The 19,213-nt window shown below is 38.4% G+C and overlaps 1 protein-coding gene across 1 annotated transcript; it reads right to left on the reverse strand.

Annotated features, from left to right (window-relative positions):
* Window positions 1-1,553: 1,553 nt before the first annotated feature.
* On the reverse strand, window positions 1,554-15,644 carry LOC139326905 (extracellular calcium-sensing receptor-like). The gene is made up of 6 exons (XM_070956648.1): window positions 15,624-15,644; window positions 8,916-9,155; window positions 5,417-5,689; window positions 4,309-4,536; window positions 2,647-2,773; window positions 1,554-1,912 (listed from the first exon to the last, which is right to left on the reverse strand). The coding sequence occupies exons 1-6, from the start codon at window positions 15,642-15,644 to the stop codon at window positions 1,554-1,556; spliced, it is 1,248 nt and encodes a 415-aa protein (XP_070812749.1).
* Between the last annotated feature and the right edge of the window lie 3,569 nt (window positions 15,645-19,213).

Raw genomic sequence — 19,213 nt, forward strand, 5'->3', positions numbered from 1 at the left:
GTACATCCAACTCAGGTGAATGGTGTAGGACTTACAGCAGTTTGCATATGTGCCTCCCACTTGTTAAGGGACCAAAAGTAATGGGACAGAATAATAATCATAAATCAAACTTTCCCTTCTTAATACTTGGTTGCAAATCCTTTGCAGTCAATCACAGCCTGAAGTCTGGAACGCATAGACATCACCAGACGCTGGGTTTCATCCCTGGTGATGCTCTGCCAGGCCTCTACTGCAACTGTCTTCAGTTCCTGCTTGTTCTTGGGGCATTTTCCCTTCAGTTTTGTCTTCAGCAAGTGAAATGCATGCTCAATGGGATTCAGGTCAGGTGATTGACTTGGCCATTGCATAACATTCCACTTCTGTCCCTTCAAAAACTCTTTGGTTGCTTTTGCAGTATGCTTTGGGTCATTGTCCATCTGCACTGTGAAGCACCGTCCAATGAGTTCTGCAGCATTTGGCTGAATGTGAGCAGATAATATTGCCCGAAACACTTCAGAATTCATCCTGCTGATTTTGTCAGCAGTCACATCATCAATAAATACAAGAGAACCAGTTCCATTGGCAGCCATACATGCCCACGCCATGACACTACCACCACCATGCTTCACTGATGAGGTGGTATGCTTAGGATCATGAGCAATTCCTTTCCTTCTCCATACTCTTCTCTTCCCATCACTCTGGTACAAGTTGATCTTGGTCTCATCTGTCCATAGGATCTTGTTCCAGAACTGTGAAGGCTTTGTTAGATGTTGTTTGGCAAACTCTAATCTGGCCTTTCTGTTTTTGAGGCTCACCAATGGTTTACATCTTGTGGTGAACCCTCTGTATTCACTCTGGTGAAGTCTTCTCTTGATTGTTGACTTCGACACACATACACCCACCTCCTGGAGAGTGTTCTTGATCTGGCCAACTGTTGTGAAGGGTGTTTTCTTCACCAGGGAAAGAATTCTTCAGTCATCCACCACACTTGTTTTCCGTGGTCTCCCAGGTCTTTTGGTGTTGCTGAGCTCACCGGTGCATTCCTTCTTTTTGAGAATGTTTCAAACAGTTGTTTTGGCCACGCCTAATGTTCTTGCTATCTCTCTGATGGATTTGTTTTGTTTCTTCAGCCTAATGATGGCTTGCTTCACTGATAGTGACAGCTCTTTGGATCTCATCTTGAGAGTTGACAGCAACAGATTCCAAATGCAAATAGCACACTTGAAATGAACTCTGGGCCTTTTATCTGCACATTGTAATTGGGGTAATGAGGGAATATCACACACATGGCCATGGAACAGCTGAGAAGCCAATTGTCCCATTACTTTTCGTCCCTTAACAAGTGGGAGGCACATATACAAACTGCTGTAAATCCTACACCGTTCACCTGAGTTGGATGTACATTCTCTCAAATTAAAGCTGACAGTCTGCAGTTAACGTGCATTGTGTTTGTTTCATTCCAACTCCATTGTGGTAGTGTATAGAGCCAAAGATGTTAGAATTGTGTCAATGTCCCAATATTTCTGGACCTGACTGTATGTTGGTTTGTTTTTTTTATTATTAATAAAAATATTTTAAAAAAAGAAAGAAATGGCTACTGAAAATATGAAGCTAAAAGCAACTTGTTGAAGGAGACATGCCAGTACTGTTGGCCGACCAATGAAAAGGAAAGCAGAAAGGAAGGAGAAGAGAAGAGAGGTGAGGAGAAGGTAGGAAAGGCTCTGGTTGTTGGCTTTGACAATTGGTGTGTCATTGTGTTTAATGAAGATAGCAAGCACAAGTACTGTCATGAAAGCCAAGGAGAATGCAAACACCAAAGACGTAATTCCTAAAATGTCTTGGTAAGATAAGAAGGAGATCTCTTTAACAATGCATGCATTTTGATAGAAATTTGCATACTGATCCCCTGGACATGGGACACAGTCATCTGCATCTGAAAAAGAACATAATACATTGTTTATATTACTACAACTGAATGCAAAATTATCGTATTTTTCAGAGTATAAGATGCACCTTACTTTTTAGGGAGGAAAATAGGGGGAAATAAATTCTGCCTACCAGATATTCATCTGGCTAGTCCCAGCACATTAGTTTGCTCACTGGTTTTGAGGTTGGGACTGGTTGGGGCATCAGCTTCAGCACATTAGTTTGCTCGGTGGTTTTGAGGTTGGGGCTGGTTGAGGCTGTGCTTCTAAAGCACAGCTGATTGTCAGAGGAAGCAGCAATTAGAAAAGCAGGCAAAGCACAGAAGATCGCTTTGCTCATTTTGGGGCTGAAAAACAGCTTCAAAAGCACAGCTGATCCTCAAAGGGAACTCCAGTGACCAAAGCAGCAAAGTGCGGAAGTGGTAAGAGAAGGTAGCAGCTGTTCTGGGTAGCCATTTTGGGCTCTGCGCACGGTTACATTCGGAGAATAAGATGCACCCAAATTTTCAGCCTCTTTTAGGAGGGAAAAAAAGTGTGACTTATACTCCGAAAAATACGGTACACATCTGAAACTTTGTGTATTAGAATGTAGTGGAAACAGGTCCATCATATTCTAAGGTGTGAAAATTTTAATTTTCAAGTGAAATGGGAGGCCAAGAAGCTTGAATAATAGAGACAGAAATCAACCAACCAACACATGATGTCTTATTCGATCAACAAATTCTATTGATGCATATCTTACCCTCTTGGGCTGAAATCTTTTCTTCTGCACATGGAAGGCAGTCATAGCAACAGAACAGTTTCTCTTCTTTCATGGTTTTTCTATGACCTGAAAGACAATGATCATTGCACACTGAAAGGGGCTGAACCTGAAAGGCAAAGGAAGAAAAGGAAAATGTTGAATTAGGTAGTGCCAATATGGGGGTTATAGAAGACATTCATTTATTTTTGGATATCCTGCTTAGAGTCCAACAAGAACTTTCTTCAACAGCATCTGTTCAATTAAAGAGATTTTAAGTCAAGTGATGAATCACACATGAAAATAGTAATATACCTATCATGAATAAATAAAATCATCTTAAAGAACCTCTGGAAGATGTACAGATGGGAACTAATACAGAAGATAGTGTTCAGTTCTCTAATTTATTTATTTTGCTTAATGAGAATCTTTTTAGAAACGTGTAATTTATTTTTTTGTAGCCAATGTTTGGGGAGAGCACACAAAATATAACCTCCAAAATCAAAAATCTGAGTGATTGATTGATTAGCTGCTAGAAGAAGTTTTGAATCTTATACACCACATAGATAAAGTCTTCTCAATGGATGATCCTTCACCACTATGGTTATTCAGATGTTCCAACAGGGCACTCATCACTATTATAATGAAGCCCAACAATCTTGCTGCTAGTAGTCCTCTTTTTACCTTTCCTTCCACCTATCCTAAAATTGTAAATTTATCAAAAAATGATAATTTGAGTCTGGTTATCTGTGGAACAATAGGTATAAATAAATGGTGATAGGAGGAAGCATTCAATTTCTAAAAAACAAAATAAAGAATTGGCAAACATTTTGGCTCTCGGCCCCTCTGGATCCGCCAGTGCTTTGCCGGGTGCAAATGAACACACGCACAAATGAAAGGAGGGATTCGATCCAAAACCCAGTTTAATGAGACCAACACAGCGGGGTACAGTAGGCACTGAGCTGCTAAGCAGAAACAAAGTCGGAGACGCCTTAGCTTCCCACCCGTACGGTTTTATAGGGCATGGACACAGTTAACTATCATCAGGCAATCCCTCACAGCTGTTACAGTCAAATCCGCCGCTTATTCCGTTCCGTTTGCCGTCGGTCGCAGGCATGTGATGTCATTCTCCGCCTCGCTATCATCTCTTCAGCTGCTGATGTACTTTCCCATTCCCGTTCCTGTAAACCGCCCCCTCTTCTTATATCCCATCCATCACCCACTATTGGTGTGCATGGTGTCCTAACGCAACCTCCCCCTCCACCGTGTTCCGTTGCTGGAATCCGTCTGTATGTTCCGGATCCTAAGGCGATATCCCCCCCCCCCTTTCATGATCTTCCATACCATCAAGGTGATGTGGTGTCGAGGAGTATTTGACACTCAACATTGGCAAACAATTGAACAATATCCTCCAAAGAGATCATTAAAGACCGCCAGGATTTAAGGGCTTTTCCATACTTAGTGTTGCCATTATTAGTCCAATATTAATAGTAAAGTACTATTTATTAAACTAATTTCATATAATAAATGTTTGATGAACAATCTAACACTTCACAAAGGGAAACCTTTGTTTGGGTACCCCTGCCATACAATATTGTCTTTGAATCTTTGCTTTCATTGACATCTTTGAAAGGATGGTCACACAGCCAGGATCAACCAGCCTACCTGATTAAAACTGGTGGGCCAAACAATGGCCTTCTCCTGAATGGTGAACTTCATAGCTTCAGAAGTATGTACATCTAAACTTCCAACTTTGACTCTAAGGAGGGATTGGTTTGGCAAGGTGATCCAGTTGATTATGTCAAATCCTGACACCAATTGTCCACTTTCATCAAAGGAAACAGGCTCCCCAGCATTATTGTTAAATGAGACAGTCCTCAGAAAATGATGCAACTCAAAGAGAAAAAGAAATAAAGTTGCTATAAAATTTATTAGACCAAGAGCTAAGAGGACTTTTGGAAGAGATCTAATATTTTCTTGATTAATTATTGATTTTTGTCATAGTATCCATAATATCCTTTAAGTATCCTTTAAGAATACTAGGATTCTAGTATATAAGAGCTACTGATTGAGTTCTATAGAGAATTATTGAATCTTTCATCTGCTTCTCCATAACTGTCTGGTTTGGATCTGCAACGTAACAAGACAAACACAGACTTCAACTGATAATTAGAACTGCAGAAAAAACAATTGCTACTAACCTGCCTTCCATTGAGGATCTATATACTGCACGAATCAGAAAGAAGGCTGTGAAAATATCTACAGACCCCTCACATCCTGGACATAAATTGTTTCAACTTCTACCATCAAAACAACACTATAGGGCACTGCACACCAGAACAACTAGACACAGTTTTTTTTCCCATATGCCATCACTCTGCTTAACAACTAATTCCCACAACAATGCCAAATAATTTACTAAGACTGTATTACTATTTTTCTTCCGTTTGCAAAGGAGCTTCTCTTTGCAAAGGCATCCTCTCAAATGGATCTTCTGGAGGCTGTTTGAGAGGCTCTCTGTTTGGGAGGCTGCATTTGCAGCCTCCAAAAGCTCCAAAAGGATCGGGGCGGCACATGGGTGGGATTACATTCGGTGTATAAGACGCACCCAAATTTTCACCCTCTTTGAGGGGGGGAAAGTGTGTCTTATACTCAGAAAAATACGGTACCTATCTGTGTACTTATCTATCTACCTAACTACATGTATACATACATACATACACATATGTACATACATACATACATACACATACACACATGCTCAAAATGATACCTTCCATGATCCTTGCTGGAGAAGATTCAGTTGACTTTTATCTGGCAGAACTTTGTGTTTCCTTTTGAATGAATATAGAGCACGCAAGGCATGTACCACAGCATAGACGGCATTGTAGATGGTGTAACTGTGGCTATTCATGTTCATGTCAAAAATCGAAGAAGGGAGAGTCTCTATCTTCTCCTCCCCAGTGCATAGACCATCAAAATTCTTCTCTCCGCTGGAGTTGGGAAATGCACATTGAAACGCACCTTCCCAAAAATCCTTGAGGGTCTGTATGTCTTTTTGGGGTAACGTTTAATAAAGTCAAAGCAAATTCCTCTTTGGGCAAACATTGAAACCACAGTAGCTATAAAAGAGTCTCCATCTTCATATCTCAGAGATATCATTCCAATCCACGTCCACCCAAAATGTAGCAATAACTGGAGAATTCCCCTGTATTGAAGCACATCATTTGGGAACATCCAGTGGACAGCATCTCCTTCATTAATTGTAGGTGCAGAACCATAGATAAGCTGAAAAGCAATTGAAAGGTGTTACTGTAATAGGCATGCAAAATTTGGTAATGGGATTGCTGAATTGCGTAAAGACAGTTTGTGATCCATAGTTAGAGACAGTAAAACACATCTACAGAGAAATTATTAAGTCTGTCATCTGCACCTCTATAGCTGTCTGGTTTGGTTTGCAAGCCAACAAGACAGACACAGACTTCAGAGGACAATTAGAACTGCAGAAAAAAACAATTACTACCAACCTGTCTTCCATTTAGGACCTGTATACTGCACGAGTCAAAAAGAGGGCTGTGAAAATATTTACAGACCCCTCGCATCCTGAACATAAACTGTTTCAACTCCTACCCTCAAAACGACGCTATAGAGCACTGCACACCAGAACAACTAGACACAAGTTTTTTCCCGAACGCCATCACTCTTCTAAACAAATAATTCCCTCAACACTGTCAAACTATTTACTAAGTCTGCACTACTACTGTATTAATCTTCTCATCATTCCCACCACCCATCTCCTTCCACTTATGACTGTATGACTGTAACTTTGTTGCTTTTATGCATTATGATTTACAGTCAGGTCCAGAAATATTGGGACATCGACACAATTCTAACATCTTTGGCTCTATACACCACCACAATGGAGTTGGAATGAAACAAACACAATGTACGTTAACTGCAGACTGTCAGCTTTAATTTGAGGGTATGTACATCCAACTCAGGTGAATGGTGTAGGACTTACAGCAGTTTGCATATGTGCCTCCCACTTGTTAAGGGACCAAAAGTAATGGGACAGAATAATAATCATAAATCAAACTTTCCCTTCTTAATACTTGGTTGCAAATCCTTTGCAGTCAATCACAGCCTGAAGTCTGGAACGCATAGACATCACCAGACGCTGGGTTTCATCCCTGGTGATGCTCTGCCAGGCCTCTACTGCAACTGTCTTCAGTTCCTGCTTGTTCTTGGGGCATTTTCCCTTCAGTTTTGTCTTCAGCAAGTGAAATGCATGCTCAATGGGATTCAGGTCAGGTGATTGACTTGGCCATTGCATAACATTCCACTTCTGTCCCTTCAAAAACTCTTTGGTTGCTTTTGCAGTATGCTTTGGGTCATTGTCCATCTGCACTGTGAAGCACCGTCCAATGAGTTCTGCAGCATTTGGCTGAATGTGAGCAGATAATATTGCCCGAAACACTTCAGAATTCATCCTGCTGATTTTGTCAGCAGTCACATCATCAATAAATACAAGAGAACCAGTTCCATTGGCAGCCATACATGCCCACGCCATGACACTACCACCACCATGCTTCACTGATGAGGTGGTATGCTTAGGATCATGAGCAATTCCTTTCCTTCTCCATACTCTTCTCTTCCCATCACTCTGGTACAAGTTGATCTTGGTCTCATCTGTCCATAGGATCTTGTTCCAGAACTGTGAAGGCTTTGTTAGATGTTGTTTGGCAAACTCTAATCTGGCCTTTCTGTTTTTGAGGCTCACCAATGGTTTACATCTTGTGGTGAACCCTCTGTATTCACTCTGGTGAAGTCTTCTCTTGATTGTTGACTTCGACACACATACACCCACCTCCTGGAGAGTGTTCTTGATCTGGCCAACTGTTGTGAAGGGTGTTTTCTTCACCAGGGAAAGAATTCTTCAGTCATCCACCACACTTGTTTTCCGTGGTCTCCCAGGTCTTTTGGTGTTGCTGAGCTCACCGGTGCATTCCTTCTTTTTGAGAATGTTTCAAACAGTTGTTTTGGCCACGCCTAATGTTCTTGCTATCTCTCTGATGGATTTGTTTTGTTTCTTCAGCCTAATGATGGCTTGCTTCACTGATAGTGACAGCTCTTTGGATCTCATCTTGAGAGTTGACAGCAACAGATTCCAAATGCAAATAGCACACTTGAAATGAACTCTGGGCCTTTTATCTGCACATTGTAATTGGGGTAATGAGGGAATATCACACACATGGCCATGGAACAGCTGAGAAGCCAATTGTCCCATTACTTTTCGTCCCTTAACAAGTGGGAGGCACATATACAAACTGCTGTAAATCCTACACCGTTCACCTGAGTTGGATGTACATTCTCTCAAATTAAAGCTGACAGTCTGCAGTTAACGTGCATTGTGTTTGTTTCATTCCAACTCCATTGTGGTAGTGTATAGAGCCAAAGATGTTAAAATTGTGTCAATGTCCCAATATTTCTGGACCTGACTGTATATTGATATTGTTTCCTGATTGCTTATTTGTATCCTATGACTATCATTAAGTGTTGTACCTTATGATTCTTGATGAACATATCTTTTCTTTTATGTACACTGACAGCATATGCACCAAGACAAATTCCTTGTGTGTCCAATCACACTTGGGCAATAAAAAATTCTATTCTATTCTAAAACACATTGCAAATTCTCTGGAAATAGTTCTCCTTAAAATTCTTGATATCATATCCCCAAATAAACTTTCACTTTTGTCACTTCTCAATAAATTCAAACAAACAGAAGCTCATGTTCAAAGCACAGAGGGAAAAACACAAAATGAAGAGTTATCATAATGGACAGAGAAGCTAGATTAATTATGGTTTTAATTAATTAAAAAAAGTAATATGCATCAGCTATTGATCCCAAATGTTTTTTCTAGTTTGTATGCTTTTCCTAGTTATTGAATTCATGGAACATACTGACATATTGTATATGTTTTTGTACTTTGTATGAAAAATATAAATAGAAGCTGGCTAAAATAAAAATGTACAAGCTAGCCAAAACAGACTTCTCTGTTAGATTGTGTTGACTTATTTAATGTTCTTAATTGTTTTGTTTGATGAGAATCCTTGGGAAAACCTGACCTTCATGTTTTTCTCATTGAAACAAATACCTTAAGTACTCCATAAATTATTAATTGTTTGAGATTATAACCGTAACCTTCCTAACCTGCTGTTTGGAAAGGAAGGAAGGAAGGAAGGAAGGAGAAGGGGAAGGGATATCTCACCTGTTGTACCTTGTAGTTGCACAGGATATTTGCCATATCCAGGAAGATTTTTGTATAGGGTCCTCCAATGACAGCGACTTCATTGTTCTGGCCATCACACTTGTAATTGGGGATGAACTTGTCCTTTGTTGAAAGAAGCTCCAGTGCACCACGATAGGTCCAGCTTCCAATGAAGTTGCTGTTGTAAATGTGGAAGCCCAAGGTGATGTTGGGTAGGAGGTGAGGGTTTTCATTGATTTCCTTCAAAGCAAATTCCAAGGCCAGAATATGCTGATAGTTTTGTATCAAGAACCTGTATGATGCATAAATTAACTCACTATTCTCTGTCAGAATGAATCATGCATTGCATTCCAATGACATTTTAAAGCTGGAAGAGAATTATTGTGACACTGTTTTTAGCCTGACAGGACAGGCCTATTTCCTTTTCATCTCAAAATGAAGTCCAGATCTTACATATCATATGAAGCATATAGTTCATGCTCCTTAGATATGATTTCATTTAGAAAGTAAAGCTCTTTTTCTCAGAAGCATCTGAGAAAATAGACTGTGATTTTGGAAACTTTAGACCATATTAAATTTCTTCACATTTAACTTGCCAGAAGACTCTCTGTAAGGATTGGTTAATTGATTGATTGATGGTAAAAGAATATCAGAAAGTTAAGGGAAAAATTAAAGTATAAGATTAGCAACCTTGACAAATGAAAAGTAGTCGAGTCAAATCATGCCAAGTCAAATAGTATTTCGATGACATCAATTTTACAGATAATGCAAATAGAAATTTTGGAACCTACATTTCCAGCACAACAATATCACATTAATAAGAAAACAATAGAATAACAGTTGGATGGGACTTTGGAAGTCTTCTCATTCAATCCCCTGCTCAAGGAGAAAACCTGTATCATTTCATACAAATGGTTGTCCAATCTCTTCTTAAAAACTTCCAGTGTTGGAGCACCCACAACTTCTGGAGGCAAGTCATTCCACTGATTAACTCTTCTAACTATCAGGAAATTTCTTCTTAGTTCTAGGTTTGCTCTCTCCTTGATTAGTTTCTATCTATCCCTTCTTGTCCTGCCTTCAGTTACTTTGTGGCAGCCCCCTAGTAATAAATGTGGCCCAAGAAATGCATTGACTAAAGTTCAACAACCAGACAATCTACAAAGTCAGAATATTCACAGCAAGAGCAGTTCATTTAACAAATGTAACAAATTAAAATGTCTTACAAAGGGAATCCAGGATTTTCATGTGAAGGTGGAATTTCAAATGAAAGAGGTTCATAAAGCATATAGATTTGAAAGGTTATGACACCCAGGTTCAGCTGTCTTGTCTTTAAATATCTGGGAATTGGAAGAGGTTCACTGACCAGACACCGAAGAAGAGCAAAGCTGCACATTATCTGAGAGTGCAACAGTACCAACACTAGAATCTTAACCATCATGCCAGGAAACGGTCTCCTCATCTCTTCTTATCTGTGATTTAAATGTCCCCAAGCAGCTTCCCTCTGAACATAAAGTATCAAGGAAAGATCTGATGAAAACTGAGCTTTCTGATTTTCTGTTGTAACAGCTCTCCAAGATATAGGGAAGATTCTTTGTGTCATTTAGTCTTTTCAGTTTTTCCAGTAGCAACTAGAATTTCCCCTGAGAATTCAGAGAAGAATTGGATAATGATAGGAGAATAACAGGCTAGGATGTGGCAGGATAGGAAAATAGGATATGGCAAATAATTTCTTATTCCCAGCTGTATTTAATCTGGCCCCAAAAGAACTACTGTAGATTATCAGAACATCTGCCATCGTTGAAAGCAGTAAAATGTGCAAAGTGAAAACAAAGAAATAATACAGAGGAAGGTACTTCAGGATTTATTTCAACTAGAATAGAGTAGAGTAGAGTAGAGTAGAGTAGAGTAGAGTAGAGTAGAGTAGAGTAGAATAGAATAGAATAGAATAGAATAGAATAGAATAGAATAGAATAGAATAGAATAGAATAGAATAGAATAGAATAGAATAGAATAGAATAGAATAGAATAGAATAACAGAGTTAGAAAGGACCTTGGAGGTCTTGTAGTCCAACCCCCTGCTTAGGCAGGAAACCCGGCTCCACTTCAAACAAAAGGTTATCCAACATCTTCTTAAAAACTTCCAGTGTTGGAGCATTCACAACTACTGGAGGCAAGTTGTTCCACTGATTAATTGTTCTAACTGTCAGGAAGTTTCTCCTTAGTTCTAAGTTGTTTTTCTCCTTGATTAGTTTCCACCCATTGCTTCTTGTTCTACCGTCAGGTGCTTTGGAGAATAGTCTGACTCCCTCTTCTTTGTGGCAACCCCTGAGATATTAGAAAACTGCTATCCTGTCTCCCCTAGTCCTTCTTTTCATTAAACTAGACATACCCAGTTCCTGCAACCGTTCTTCATATGTTTCAGCCTCCAGTCCCCTAATTATCTTTGTTGCTCTTCTCTGCACTCTTTCCAGAGTCTCAACATATTTTTTACATCGTGGCGATCAAAACTGAATGCAGTATTTCAAGTGTGGCCTTACCAAGGCATTATAAAGAGGTATTAACACATCACGTGATCTTGATTCTATCCCTCTGTTTATGCAACCTAGAACTGTGTTGGCTTTTTTGGCAGCTGCTGCACACTGCTGGCTCATATATAAATGGTTGTCCACTAGGACTCCAACTAGTGTCCTGGAAGGGGATAGAAACGTCAAATGTGCACAGTCACTCATGCCCTCGTCACCTCTCACCTTGACTACTGCAACGCTCTCTACATGGGGCTCCCCTTGAAGAGCACCCGGAGGCTCCAGCTGGTCCAGAATGCAGCAGCGCGGGTAGTGACGGGAGCAACATGGCGCTCCCATGTAACACCGCTCCTGCGCGAGCTGCACTGGCTCCCAGTGGTCTTCCGGGTGCGCTTCAAGGTGTTGGTTATCACCTTTAAAGCGCTCCATGGCATAGGGCCTAGCTATCTCCGAGACCGCCTGCTGCTACCGACGACCTCCCATCGACCCGTGCGCTCCCACAGAGAGGGCCTCCTCAGGGTGCCATCAGCCAAACAATGTAGGCTGGTGGCCCCCAGGGGGAGGGCCTTCTCTGTGGGGGCTCCCACCCTCTGGAATCAGTTGCCCCCGGAGATAAGAAGAATCCATGACCTCAATGCCTTCCGTCGTTCCCTGAAAACCTATCTTTTTCAGCAAGCCGGGTTGGCTTAGAACAAATTTTTAAATTATTTTAATTAGTTTGTGATTCTTAACTTCGGGCCAAAAATTTATATATATTTTAAATGTTTTAATATTTGTATTCTATGTTTTTTATCTTGGCTGTACACCGCCCTGAGTCCTCAGGGAGAAGGGCGGTATATAAATTGGAAATTAAATTAAATTAAATTAAATTAAATCCAGGACAGACACCCCCCCCAAGAGTTTTTCAATCCTACTCTCACATTTTCTGTTTATATCTGCCACTACTTTACTCTTCCATTATCACCACAGTTGCTTTGAACCAAAAATGTTATGAGACTTCCTTTCAAGCCTTTATTTATTTTTATTAAAGATCCAAAGGATGTCATTTTCAGTTAGATAATACCTTCTAGAAGGAAAAAGAAAATAGATTAAATCCCCTACCCTAAACAATAATTGTGGAATCAATTGTGGAATTGATAACAATCTAGATATATTCCATTTGTCCAGCCTTTTAAGAAAGTAGTTGAAATGTCCAATGGAAAAGTCATATATTTCAAGAACAACATTCCATTCTATCTGATGCAAACAGTCACAACATTTATATTTTTCTGGTTTTAAGAAACAAATAATAATAGTCAGCTGGTTTAACATGTTCATGAATTAAGACCTGAGTAGCCATACTTGGATTAAACCCAAAGATTTACTTATGGGATATTTACTTGGGATATTTGCAACATATTTGTTATATACATATGTAACAATAGAAAACAATTTCCCATCCCATTCCTGGTGATTTTCATGATGAAAATTGAAACAATAATAAATGTTTGTTTTCCTCAAGTACTGTGTAACATATATTATTGTGAAAAAGCTAGAACTCATGTTAAAGTGTCTTGGATGAGTAAGCCAGTGGTAGATAATGCAAAATCTGCAGATTGATTAAATGAATCACCCTTCCCTCAAAAGCTCTCTCATACCCCAAGATTGCCCTCCTAAATTTTGATAAGAAATGTTCAGAATAACCGAATAACAGAGTTGGAAGAGATCTTGGAGGCCTTCTAGTCCAGCCATCTGCTCAAGCAGGAAAGCATATAGCATTCCAGACAAATGTTGTCCATTCTCTTCTTAAAGACCTCCACTCACAACTTCTGTAGGCAAGTTATTCCACTGATTACTTGTTTGAACTGTCAGGAAATTTCTCCTTAGTTTAAGGTTGGTTCTCTCCTTGATTAGTTTCCATCCATTGCTTCTTGTCCTGCCTTCAGGTGCTTTGGACAATAGGTTGACCTCCTCTTCTTTATGGCAGCTCCTTAGATATTGGAACACTACGTAGTGATGTCATCCCTAGTCTATCTTTTCATTAAACTAGACATATCCAAATCCTGCAGCCATTTATTATCCTCAAGTCCCCTAATTATCCGTGTTTTTTTTCTGCACTTTTTCTAGAGTCTCAACATTTTTTTTTATATTGTGGCAACAAAAATTGAATACAATATTCCTAGTGTGTCTTTAGCAAGGCATTATATATATGTATATATATTATAAATAATTTTATTGAATATTTTACATTTTTAAAACCAATAACATAATAGAAAAAGACAAAAAAATCAAAAAAGGAAAAAAAGAACATACACATACACCAAACGGTAAAATAGAAAACATAAATAACAACATTATATAATATTATACAACTTTCTGCATCGACAATTATCTTTACTTTTAAATTCAATCTTCCTAATCATTCTCTTATTCTTGTGTAACCATATTGAGCATTCTTATAAACAAAATTGTTAAATTGTTAAATTGTTATATATACTTACATCCTATTTATTAACATAGTCAATATTTTATACAAGGCATTATAAAGTGATATTAAAACTTCACATGATATTGATTCTATCCCTCTGTTAATGCAGCCTATGACTGTGTTGGCTTTATTGGCATCTGCAGCACATCGCTGGTTCATATTTAAGTGATTGTACAATAGGGCTCTTGCAGTTACTACTGTTGAACCAGGTACCACCTATTCTATTCTTATGCAGGTACCACTTATTACATACTTATGCATCTGTTTTTTCTTGCCGAAATGTAGAACTTTTTTTCTCCATTGAATTTTATTTTGTTAGATAGGGCCCAGTCTGTCTTCAAGTCTTTCAAGATCCTTCTGTAACTTAAGCCTATCTTCTGGAGTAGTGACTATTTCTGCCAACTTGGTGTCATCTGCAAATTTGATGAGTTCCCCTTCTATCCCCTTGTTTACTAAGACTGTATTACTATTCTTCTTCTCATCCTTACTAGTACCTATCTCTTCCCACTTAGGCTATATCCATGTTTCTTGTATCCTTACAACTTATATTGTTTTTATTATTTCCTAGTATGATTTGATTGCTTATTAGTATCTTATGACTATCACTATCTTATGATTCTTGACGAATATATTTTATATTTTCTTTATGTACACTGAGAATATATGCATCAAAGACAAATTCCTTGTGTGTCCAATCACATTTGACCAATAAAGAATTCTATTCTAAATCATTGATGAAGATATTTAAGAGTACTGGGCCTAAGACAGAGCCTTTTGATACCACACTGCATACTTACAAAAAATGAAATAAGATTGGTTTGGCATGATCTATTTTTAACAAACCCATGCTGGCTACTAGTTATAATTTATTTGCTTTTAGTTGTTTGCAGATCTGTTTTTTAATTATCTTTATTATCTATTATCTTGGTCATCCAGTTATAAATCCATGTGGCGATGATGCTGTCTAACCCACATTTTTCTATCTTATCAAGTAGTAGGCTGTTATCAAAAACCGATATTATCAAATATCAAAAACAGATATTCAAAGTTCTTGCTGGTTCCTGTAAATCAACTAACCAAATAAGATATATGAATATTAGACTAAACACTAAAACAACAGTGTGAAAAGATAGATGATCTGACAGATGAAAAGCACTTGTGCTCCTTCATTCTTCTTCTCTTCTTGGCCTGCAGTAGTTGCCCATCAAATGACAGCATCAGGCAGAAGATGAGAAGGAGGTTAAAAGTCAAGATGGCAGTTTGACAGCTCTCATTCCTTATAAAAAAGAGTCTGAATAAACAAAGCCAAAACCCAAAAGGCAAACTAAAAAGGCAAACTGAAAGACAGACTGTCCTGTTGAGGGGAGAAAATTAGAAAGGAGGCAGCAACAGAGAAAACTGGGGAGGGACAGGCATTTATTTACTCTCCTCAGACTGGCCTGAGGGGAAAGTTTTTTAAGCCATTTCCATCATTCAGAAAAGGAAGAAAACCTAGAAGCCAAGGAAGACACCAACAGAAAAGATACAAAGAAAAAAGAAAAGTGGGATAGTATAGACCAACATGAACAAAAATAAGAAAAACAAGAATAAGACAAATAGATAACAATAGTGGATGACAGTTTGGAAAAGTATAGACAGGATTGTGAGAGATCAGAGAAGGATATTGAAAGAAATGACAAGCCTTTCTACAACAGCATTAAAAATCAGAAAGAAAATTACATCAAACCCAATGGTCACCATGGCATCCCCCTCAACTCAACAGTCAACGGAAGAACTGTCGAAGACAGAAAAATCCAAAGTAATTCCAACGATGCAGGCCATGCAATCCACCTTAACCCTAATACAGGAGACAATGATGAAGTTGCAGGAGAAAATCTCCAGTAACCATAATGAATTGAAAACAGACATCCAGTCCTTGGACCGCAAAGTGAATGACATTCAAGATTCAATCCATAAAAATGAACAAAAAATAAAGAATGTAGAAATCAAAGTGGAACAAAATAAAAGGAAATTGGAACTGGTAGACCAAAAACTGATGGCTCAGAATAGAAAACTTGAAGACTCTATTATACAACTGGAAATGGACCGGGCGACGTTCTCTAAGATTTCAGAATGTAACTGAAGGGAAAGAGGAAGATCTGAGACAGCTAATGGCAGAAATGATTGTAGAGGCCCTACAGAGGGACAAGCAAGAAATAATTACGGAATTGGATAAGGTATACCGGGTTCAGACAAATTATGCTAGAAGACATAAGCTCCCAAGAGAGGTCCACATTAGATTTTCAAGGAAAAAAGTCTGTGACATCCTGTATAATATAACCAGAGAAGAACCAATGATATATAAGGGGAAGGAGGTTATAACGTTAAAACAAGTCCCCAGGAGAGTAAGGGAGCTACAAAGAGACTGATTCCTTGCCATACATTTAAGCAAAAGAAATATACAATTTGGATGGACACTGCCGGAAGGAATGTTAATCACGTGTCAAGGGAAAAAAAATAAAGATAGATAATCTAGTGACAGTGCAAGACTTCCTAGACCAACTGATAGGAATGAAAGAAGAATAGAGTAGCAAGGAAGAAGTAGAGATGATAACTCAGGAAGAAGAAACTCCCGATCAACGAGACACTAAAGAAGGACCTTTGGAGAAGAAAGACACAGAAGAAAAAGAGAACAGAGACACAAAAGGAAAGGAACTAATAACACAAAGGGCAAATAAGGGCAAATAAATACTAACAAGGGCAAATAAATACTAACTCCTTTTAGGAAGCCCAAAAAATGGATGATTGGAAACTATTATCGATTAATGTAAATGGATTGAATGAGACTAAAAAGAGGAGACAGATATTCACAAAATTAGCCAAACAAAACTCTGACATAATATGCCTTCAGGAGGTTCACATACAGAAACAAGATGAAAGATACCTAGAATACAGCAAATTAGAGAAAGTATATATAGCACTAGCAAGGGAAAAAAATATGAAGATCCCAAAGGAAGAGCATTAATGATAGAAATAAAGAGAGGAAATTTACCAATATTACTAGTAGCTATTTATGCCCCCAACAAATATCAGGGAGAATATTACAAAAAATTACACGAATGGATAATTAAAATGGAATACAGGAATATTTGTATAGTGGAGGACTTTAACGGGATAATAGATACAGAAAAAGATTATAAATGTGGCAAAGACAATTAAAAAAAGGGACAAATTACCTAAAACCTTCTTCAACATGATAGAAGAATTAAATTTGATAGATATTTGGTGGACCCTACAGCCAAATGAGAGAAAGTACACTTTTTACTCCAACCCCCAAATATCATGGTCCAGAATAGACATGTTATGGGCAAATAAAGAACTAGGATTGGAACTGGAAACAGTAGAAATTAATCCCAATTTATGGACAGATCATAATCCCTTGGAAGCAAAATGGAGGGCCCCAAAAAGAAAGAAGATTAAGAGATGGAGACTAAATTTACAAGTATCGTAAAGGAAGAAGAAGGAATATATTGAAAAGATAATGGGAGAACTGAGATTATTTTTCAAAGAAAATAAAAAGCAACAAACCTCCCTAACTAACCTATGGGATACGATGAAAGCTTACCTAAGGGGGGTAACAATAACTTATAATGCACATAAAAACAGAAAAACGGAAGATACACTCTCCAAGAACACTCTCCAAGAAGAAATTGGAAACATAAATTAAAGAAAGAATATGAAAGGCAGATCATCCAACAACTGGAAGACAAGAAAGGAAACTTACAAAATAAAGAAGAGGACAAAATCAAAATTGCTCAAGAATACTACACAGAGCTTTATAATAAGGAGGATGTATTAATAGAAAAGATTGAAGAATAATTACAGGAGGAAGAGTCCCCACCAGAGAGGAGGAGAGAAAAAGGCTAAACAAAGAAATTACAATCGAAGAACTAAGAGTGGCAATTTCAAAACTTAAAAATAACAAAACACCATGCCCGGATGGTCTCCCAGGAGAAATCTACAAAAAATTTGATGAAATAATAACACCAAAACTATTGGAGATATGCAATGAGGCTTTATTGGAAGCAAAAATACCAGAATCGTGGAGGGAAGCATATATCACACTACTTCCGAAAGAAGGTACAGACCAAAAACAAATTAAAAATCACAGACCGATCTCCCTTTTAAACACAGACTATAAAATTTTCATGAACATAATTGCGGAAAGACTGAAAAGAATATTAAATTCTATTATACACCCGGATCAGAATGTCTTCTTACCAGATAGACAAATAAGGAATAACATAAGAATAGTTGTGGATGCCCTCGAATATTATGAAGCCCACCCGGAGAAGCAAATGGCTCTTGTATTTTTAGATGCCCAAAAAGCTTTTGATAATCTTAATCTTGATTGAACAAATTAAAATTATGAAATTTGGAACCAATTTTGAGAAAATGATAGAAACAATTTATAAATTACAAAGGGCAAGAATAATAATAAATGGGGATATGTGTCAGGTATGCTTCCTTCAATATCCAGGAAAGAAAACCCCAAACTCAAGCATTTTGAAGAATTTGGTACTTTTACTGAATATGAAATGATTAACAACCCAGTTAAAGCTGGAAGTGAGCAAAACGCGCGAAATGCATCTACTAAGCTTCTTTCCCCCCTCGTGTTTATAAATCATCAGCCAATCCAAAGGTCTTCCAAAGGTCAGGTGGCAACACGTCTGGCAGCGTCATTCATCAGGAATGTCGGACAGTTGGTCAGCCGTCCCCTTTTGAAGATTCAGTTTCATTTCTCACGAAGTCCCCTCCTATAAAGACAAAACCACCTCCTGCTCTCTTCCCCCCCTTTGCTCCATAACTAATCCCTCCCCGTTTCTTATGGCAGCTGAAGCAGGCAAGCTGAGGCTGACATTCGGCCCCCCTTGCAGAAGAGACGTTAGTCCTAAATAAAAGGGGAAAAAAAAGAGAGAGAAACAGAATATATACAATAATTATGGTTTATCTGGGTATTTGGCATAGAATTGTTGTACTTTCTTGGGAGCTCGGACATCCCGTTTATTTACCCATTCAGCCTGAGATAGAGGAAAATGTTTCCAGGCAATCAGATATTGGACTTTACCATGGTGTTTTCTAGAATCCAAGATTTCCTTAACCTCAAAATGTTGCTCCCCCTCTATGAGAATGGGAATTGGAGGGGTGCTTTGATCAGCCCTTAGAGGGGATGAGTGTTCAGGTTTCAATAAACTAACATGAAATACAGGATGTATTCGTCTCAAGGTTTTTGGCAATTCCAATTCAACTGTCACTGGATTAATCAGTCT

Source organism: Pituophis catenifer, unplaced genomic scaffold (assembly GCF_029215685.1).
Source record: "Pituophis catenifer annectens isolate HBS135680 unplaced genomic scaffold, rPitCat1.0.hap2 SCAF_303, whole genome shotgun sequence".
Taxonomy (NCBI): Eukaryota; Metazoa; Chordata; class Lepidosauria; order Squamata; family Colubridae; genus Pituophis; species Pituophis catenifer.

What these genes read in the sequence shown, in the direction of transcription:
- LOC139326905 (XM_070956648.1), bottom strand. Translation starts at nt 15,644, where the DNA reads ATGGTGACCATTGGGTTTGAT. An exon ending in TCCAGCAAGGATCATGGAAG is followed by an intron (nt 4,537 to 5,416) that starts GTATCATTTTGA and finishes TTTCTCTTTGAG; the next exon opens with TTGCATCATTTTCTGAGGAC. An exon ending in GGCCCACCAGTTTTAATCAG is followed by an intron (nt 2,774 to 4,308) that starts GTAGGCTGGTTG and finishes TTTGCCTTTCAG; the next exon opens with GTTCAGCCCCTTTCAGTGTG.